At 55.3% G+C, this 7796-nt stretch overlaps 1 protein-coding gene across 1 annotated transcript; it reads left to right on the top strand.

The window, feature by feature from the left end:
* The first annotated feature begins 5893 nt into the window (after positions 1-5893).
* On the top strand, positions 5894-7580 carry spmap2 (sperm microtubule associated protein 2). Its single transcript, XM_018730896.2, has 6 exons — positions 5894-5955; positions 6069-6130; positions 6379-6445; positions 6588-6714; positions 6860-7016; positions 7278-7580. Exons 1-6 carry the CDS (start codon positions 5894-5896, stop codon positions 7517-7519), a joined length of 717 nt encoding a protein of 238 aa, XP_018586412.1. The 3' UTR covers positions 7520-7580.
* The last annotated feature ends 216 nt before the right edge of the window (positions 7581-7796 follow it).

The following is a 7796-nucleotide window of genomic DNA, read 5'->3' as shown; positions in this document are numbered from 1 at the left end:
CTCGTTACTTTTACATTTATTCATTTAGCAGATGCTTTTCTCCAAAGCGACATACATCTTTTGATGGGTCCTGTGTGAATTTGTAGGAATTACCAGGGTAGCAGGGCAAACGAGAAAGAGAGTGTGTGTGTGTGTGGATGTAATCCAGGGAGAGAACAACACATCGGTTCTCCAAATGACCTCCACCCAGTGCCTTATCTCCGATCCGCAGGTTCCAGTGAACTTTGTTCACCAGGATGTGACGTCCAAACTGTATTGTCCTCAGTGCAAGGAGACTTAAGGTAATGGTTGGGTGTGTGTGTGCGTGCCATGAAGTCTTCTGAAGTGCTCGACAGGGTCTCTCTCTCTCTCTCTCTCACACACACACAGGACGTGACTCAACACTTGCATGAACAGCCACAGATTCCTGACTAATTGCAGCTCTTGTACCTCTAGGACTCCGGCCAGAGTTTGGCCCGTTGCCCCCGGCGACCAGCCACTGCTCAGGCTTTGACACAGACGCCCCTGATCTCAGGTCACGTGACCATCTGGACCAAGAGGATGTCGCCTGACGCGCTGTGAGTCCCATTACACTCATAGGCAGCGGTAAACATGAATCATGCAGGACCTTCGTGCTGCTCTCTCTTTACTGCCTTCTGTCTGTGACCTTTCACCTCTTGCTCACCAAAGCCTGGATTTCACTACGTCGTAGTTTCACGGCAGGTTCCTCCTGGAAGGGCTCCCAGTTTTCTAGTGTCTTTATGCTACCATGTTTCACATTTTTGTTTATTCATTTAAGGACGTACAGCTCAGAGTAAACGAAGTGTATCGTCGACAACGGACGAGTTTTTGACACGGACGGTACTACAGCTGGAGGCGAGGATCGAACCTGCAACCTTTGGATCCAAAGGTAGTGGCTCTAATCGCTCTGCTACCAGCTGTCACCGATTTCTATCGGGTGCTCCATCCCAAGGCCTGAGGTTCCATAGCGACTCCCCCCGCAACCGGACTAACCCTGACGCACTTGTTTGTAGAAAATGTGCTGTTTTTTCCATCTGAAGATCCAGGCCGTGGCGCGAAAGCAAGTCGCGCGGTCATCTGTGAGCAGTTATCCGAGATGCCGAGCAGCTCCTCCCCCCCGCCCCAAGGTTGCCTTAAGACTCGGACCTTTGACCTTTGACTAGTGACGGGATCGTGATGCGGGAGCGCTGTCCAGATGGCCTCTTTGTGTGCTCACGGCTGAGAACAAGGGACCCACCGGGGGAGGGGCGGTGCCATGGGGACGCCCACGGCAGACCAAGCGATGGGTGTTCAGATGTGTTCTACAGGAAGTGCTTCTGGACCGTGACAAGGAACAAGTGACCTTTATCCCGAACGTGGGCAGCCCAGGTGAGCGTCCCGTCGGAAATGTCATCCAGCGAGCCGTGATGAAAGGCGCCGGTTCCAGACGCGCCGCCGCCGCCCGTCCGCCTGCCTCTCGCCCACGTTTCACGCTCTGCTGGCGATGCGCCCGCTCAACAGGATGCCGTCGGCTGTTGCGGCCCCGGCGACAAGCCGACGGGTAGAGAGCGCGGTTCGAGGAGCTCCGTTGACTCCTTGAGCTCAGTCTGGGACGAGAGAGGAGCGTCTCCGCAGGAAGCAGGGGGTCCAAGTCCGTCGAGGGACTTTTCGTCAGTTCGCGCCCCTCTCTGTGTGCAAAGGGACCTGTTTATAATTTCACGCGAAGCCTGAACTGATGTCAAGGTCCAAGGGCACGTGGTGAAGGCCCCGCAGTACCTGCTTTCACCACGAGGGGGCGCACATGCTCTCACCGCAAGCTCCTTCCGCCCCTGAAAGAAAGTGAAAGACTTTTTATACTTTTCACTTGTATTCCATAATGGAAGTGCCATAACAGGGTGCGGGTCTTGTGTGGACAGTACAGCCCACAGTGAGGGCAGGTTTACATTTATTCATTTAGCTGATGCTTTTCTCCAGAACGACTTACGGTGTTGAGGTTACAAATATTTACCCATTTATACAGCTGGGTAATTTTACCAGAGCAATTTAGGCTAAGTACCTTGCTCAAGGGTACTACAGCCAGAGATGAGGCTCGAACCTGCAACCCTGGGTCCAAAGGCAGTAGCGCTAAACATTACACTACCAGGTGTCCCCAGGTTCTTATTAATGCGCTGCTGTAAAGAGTTTCAAAGACGATTTGTGGTGTTTCTGCACCCCAGCGTGTACTTTGTCCCAGGAGCATGTTTTTTTTTTAAAATCCATACTTTATTCAATTCCAAAAGAACAGAAACAAAACTTCCAATATCCCACATCACAAATCACAAACGCAAAATGTGTCCCAGGAGCATTTGTCACAGATCAGAATCATCATCACTTGCAAAATGTGTAGCTGTGCAGCGACTGTCTGGCAGTGTGTTGCTTACGGCAGCTGTCTTTGCACCCTAAGGTTGCAGGTTTGAATCCCAGCCTTGAGCAATGGACTGACCCTAAAAGCTTCAGTATAAGTTGCTTTGGAGAAAAGCAGCATCAGGTGAATGTGTTTGTTGGAGCGTGGCGGCTACAGCAGCACTGAGGCTTCGCTGGCCTTTGCTCACTTTTAGGGATGTTGGTTTTTCGGAGAACTGCTGAGATTGAGATCTGTGCTGCCCGTGAGAAAGGTGGCGATGGGCCGATGGTGCCCCCGACCGCGTGGCCTGGCCTGTCGCTTTCAGCCACAGTGTCATGAGGAGGTGTGTGTGTGTGAGTGTGAAATATTCTCACGAAGGACTGCAGTACAACGAGATAAGGCCACACGTTTTTGTCAGTGTGAAAGAGGACGAAGCCAAACTGCACCGATTAACGTGGACTTTGGTCAACAGGCCAATAAGGGGTTAAAGAAGCGTCGTGTCACCATGGGGGGTTGGGGGGGGGGGGGGGTCACAGTGAAGCCTCTGACCTCGAGCTCCTCATCATCCCCGGCTGCCCCGAGTCCAGGGTGTCAGTCCTCCCAACGAGTCCTCGTCGCGGCCACAGCGCCCCTTGTGGACAAATGTGCACTTTCACACTGGTTCCCATTGAGTGACCAAGGAGTCCCGCTGGACATTGACCGTGTCCAGTAGAGACGAGAGACACCGCAGACCACAGACACAGTGCAATAACAAAGAAGCTGCGAGTGAAACCAGCGACAGCATTCAAACAAATAGGATGTGATGATTCCGGAAGTTTCCTCTTCACGCTGATGGTAGATTCTTCACGCTGCAGATTATTGGTGAGATAGCGTCACTCTGGCGATCTCGCAGTTTGGGCCGTTTCAGCGGAACACGAGTTCGAGGAACTTCAAACTCGATATCATTGTTATCGTTATTTAGTTTCCTCTGAAGTGACTTTCGCTGTGAGTTTTGTGCACTGAGCTACTGACACTGATTTTCTCATTTATACACCAGGGTAATTTCCACTGTACTGGTTTAGGGTAAGTCCCTTGATCAAAGGCAATGCGCTAGGAGGTGGGATTCAGACCCAGCACCTCCAAGTGCAGGGTGGAAGCTCTGTCCACTGAGCTGTCGTGCAATATTAATTTTTCACTTTTTTTTCCCCATGTAATTTACTTTTGTTTACACTGTCTTTACTCCATGTTGAATGGATATGCTGTATAAAGACTGGAAGGAGCCAGAAGGTTCTGCTCTGCGTACAAACCTCCTCTTGGAAAAGCGCGAATGTGTTCGGATCCCCTGGGAGCTCTAGTTGCCCACCCAGCGGTTGCCATGGTGATTCATCAACACGGATCTGGGTTTCAGAATCCGGGAGTTCGAGGCCGAAGACTGTCATGGGTCGGGCAGCGCCATGCAGGACCTGAGAGTGGGGAGAGATGGAGAAGGAACATACGTAAAGACATATCACTCTCTCACACACACACACACACACACACACACGTGCAGGAGGACCTCACATTCTGTATGCTATCAAACTGTCCCCTCCCTGACCTGGATCTGCGGCCCCCCTGGGAGCCGTCCCACCCTCTCAGGACCCTCGTGTCCTTGCAGCGCTTATTCTGGAACCAGACTCAGATGACGCAGAGACTGAGGCCAACGAGTCGGTCCAGCCGGATCCGGCCGAGGGGTCCTGGAGTAGCACCGCTCCACCTTGCTCTCGCACCCGCTTCCATCTGGCCTCTGCACCCCTACGTGGGCTCCGCCCATCTCTGCCTCTCTCCGCCCACCTAGGACCCTGAGGGATGAAGGGGAGTGGTCAAATGGAGAGCACTGCTGACTGAAGATGATGAGGAGAGAACAGACAGACTCACTCACCAGTACCGAGGGTCTCCATCGCCGATTGGCGATTCTGAGATCGGCTGCTCTGCCTGACAGCACGGCCCCTGCGGCCCCCGGGGAGGAACGATCACCAGGCATCAGCAAGCCATTGCAGAGCGAGCAGCACACGCACCCAGGGTGAAAGACGCATCCCCCGGCCCGCAGAACCAGCTCGGTGGACCGGAACCCCACACCTCGCGGCGAACTTCCTGTCACAGAGTGAAGGCGATGGCACCGGTGGCATCGAGCTGCGAACATCACCGTGCAGCAGTCTGCACTACGTGGAAGTGTCTGGCAAAGGGCCTCGCTCAAGGAGAGCCTGTCTGATCGTAAGTCCAGGTCTCGAACCCCTGTCTGCCCCCCCCCCAGCTGGCTGCCCCACTGCTGTAATGGGCCCGGCGGAAGGACTGAGTGGGACCCCACATGCAGGACCACAGGCTCTCAGGTGGGCCAGAGCAAAGGGACAGCACACCCGAGGGGCACAGCGAGTCTCTGCGGCCTGGACACACACACACACAGACAGACACACACAGACAGACACACGACCCTCCAATCCAGAGCTGTGAAGAAAAAGATGGTCAAATAAGATGGCTACCTAAAGCTGAAGCCCCAAATGAAGGCAGCGATGTGAAATCATGGTATTTAGCAGACATCCCCAGATGAGGTGAGATGAATCCTGGTGTAGAAGGTTGCCTCCCCCCAAACACTCCCTTCAGTGCCATCAGTTAAGATCCCAGGGTTCCATGTGGCGTCAACCTGCACATGGACACATATGTGTCTAATATAACGTATATGCTAATGAGCTCTGGGGCACACCCACTAATATACGCAGCAGCTTCAGCCCCGCCCCCTTCCGCCAATCCATCCAATAGGAGGACAGAAAACTCGACCAGATGGCTCTTTTCATTTAAACTGCTAGATTGAACAGGAATGCGAATCCAGGCGGCCGAGGCGAGGCGATCAACGGGGTGGGGGTTTCTCCATCGGTTCCAGGTCTCCTCTTTGAGCGTTGTTCAAATCACACTTCCAAGTCCCACTTGATTTCTGTGACCTCCCACGACCGCTTTCGTTTCATAAATGCTAAACGCACAAGAAAGGATCTGCTGCCAGGTAAGGCAGGATTACAATGGGAAGATCAGGTGTTGTGGATCTGTGGTCTCCTTGCCAGTGTCCCCCGTTGCTAAGCAACCGGTTTTGTTGTCAGCTTCAGGAGGCGTGGCCTGTGCGCTGCTGCTAAGTCAGGTAAGTTAAGGGAAATTTAATTAGGACACAAAGACGTCCCTCCCGATGCAAAGCGCACCAGGGGCAGTCGCTTTTTACACTTTATGAATCTTTCGATGTTTGCTACGTGCGGAAGACCTCGCGAGGAAATGTGAAATAGGGCTGCGATGGATGTCGTGGACAAGGACAGGTGACACTCGTCTCTTGTCAATTCGGTTTCGGACCGGCAGAGACGAGGGTCTACGGGTGGGTGACGGCGTGTCTCCGTGACCGTATTAATATTCCGTGTCCCGCATACTAATGAGAAGTTATGAGTGATCACCGATGAGGCTGCGGAATCAAATCCCTTTTTTCATCCGAACGTTTGAACGAACTATTTTTGACCTTCTGCAGGGACGCTCGGCTTCGCCATGACTTCCCGGATCGAGCGGCTGGCGAAACCCAAGCCCAACCTGCTGAAACATCCTGACAGGTAGGGAGGCCCTCGCTGGCACTGTCGCTGCCACTGCTGTCAGCGCTGTCACCCCTGTCGTCGCTTGGAGAACGCTGCTCACGCTCTCGATGGCCATTGTGTTTGCCGGGGAGCAGATCGGTCTACTGGCTGGACGAGCTGCCGCCGAGGAAGAGGGGAACGACAACCGCTTTCGGTAAAGAGAGCCTCAGATCGAGCTCAGACCGCTGCAACTTTCCATGAGCTCCTTCTCCTCCATCCACGTCTTTGCATTCCATCTTCCTGCATTCCTCTCCATCCTCTTCTGTTCTCCTCCACCCTCCATCTACACACCCCTTCCTGGGTGCACTGTCCCACACCACTGCTCTGGTTAAACGCACTCTGATTTGCTCACTGCGGTCCCTGAACGTGCATCTCATGGTTATTAATGTCCCTTGTGTCCAGCGATGACACCTCGCCTGTCCCAGCTCGCCCAGGGGAAGCGGCTCCACCCCAGTTTCCAGGGAATCAGGTGATGGACCCCCTCGTCGTGCCCCTCCCGTCCCAGACCCCTCCCACATCATACGACACGCTGCGGTTTGGACACGCTTGCGGTGAAAGGACAGGTTCCCTCCAGTGACCCCCATGTGACCGCAGCCGTCTCGTGTCCACAGGCCGTCTCCGGTGTGGCGGGTGAGCGCCGCGGCCCTGCGAGCGTCCCCCTCGGAGCGGGTGCGCCACTTGGCGATGCCCCGCGTACCCGCTGAAGGCTGGCACCCGGACCGCCCCCTGCTGGCCACGGTGAGCGTTGACTCCCTCTCATCCTGGGTCTCGCAGCTGTTCTTCTGGAAGCTTCTGTCAAATCTGCTCACCGACACAGTTTGTATTTCACTGTGTGAACTAGACCCTGGAATGAGCGTTTCCTGCCCTCTGGCGCCCCCCGCAGGTGAGGAAGGCTGTGCTGACGGCCGTGCCGACCCCCCACATCTGCCAGCTGTCCCAGCCCAAGAAACTGGCCACCCTGCCACCCCAGAACGCGCACGCGCTGCCCGCGGGGGGGCCGCAGCCGGCCAGGGTCTCGTCCCACATCAGTATCCTGGCCGGTGAGTTGTCCTCGTGCGCCGCCCCCTCGTCTCGAACGTCAATCGCTCTCGGCTGCGCTTAGAGACGAAAATGAAGCGTAATGAGAAATAGAAATTGTCCAATTTCGTAGAAACACTTGCGCTTAAGGGTCCACATTGGTTCATGATCGAGCAGCTGTGGTCACTAAATGGTTCTGGGTGTAAATATGTTCTCACGGCCCCCGTCTAATTGCCTCTGTGCCTTTGGCCCCATGTTCCCTGCTCTGCCTCGTACCCCTCCAGCCCCCAAGTCGCTGCACCCAGAGTACCAGGCCGATCGGCCCGTGTTGTGGTCGGTCCCGACGTCGGCGCGTCGCGCTGCGCCCAGCGAGCGGGTGCGAGTCCTCGCCCAACCCAAGGTGACGATGGCGCTCTGCGAGGACCGCGACCCCTACCGCATCAGCCGGGCCGCCCTGCGCGCCGTCGCCTCCCCCCGAGTCGAGGAGCTCAGCGCCCCGCTGCCGCGAAAGTGCAGGCCGCAGTAGTCGAGCGAGGAGACGGCGTCCGGGGGGGAGCGGGAGTGGGTTGGGGGGCGGGTTGGCTGGCGAAGAGGAAGCAGCTGCTTTGGTTTGAAAAAGCAAACGTGCAAAGCCGACGCTCCTCTGATCTCGGTCTGTTCCATCATGAATTTTACTCACTTTACTGTACTTTGCACCGCGCTCTACAGGGACTTGCACTCCGGCCTGTCATTCGAACCTGCGCATCAGTCCCGTCAGTTATTTCCACCGCGACCGGACCGAGTCGAACGCGTCGCTACACGTA

The sequence above is a fragment of the Scleropages formosus genome, chromosome 25 (genome assembly GCF_900964775.1).
Source record: "Scleropages formosus chromosome 25, fSclFor1.1, whole genome shotgun sequence".
In the NCBI taxonomy this organism is placed as follows: domain Eukaryota; kingdom Metazoa; phylum Chordata; class Actinopteri; order Osteoglossiformes; family Osteoglossidae; genus Scleropages; species Scleropages formosus.
This window is presented reverse-complemented; position numbering and strand designations above follow the sequence as displayed.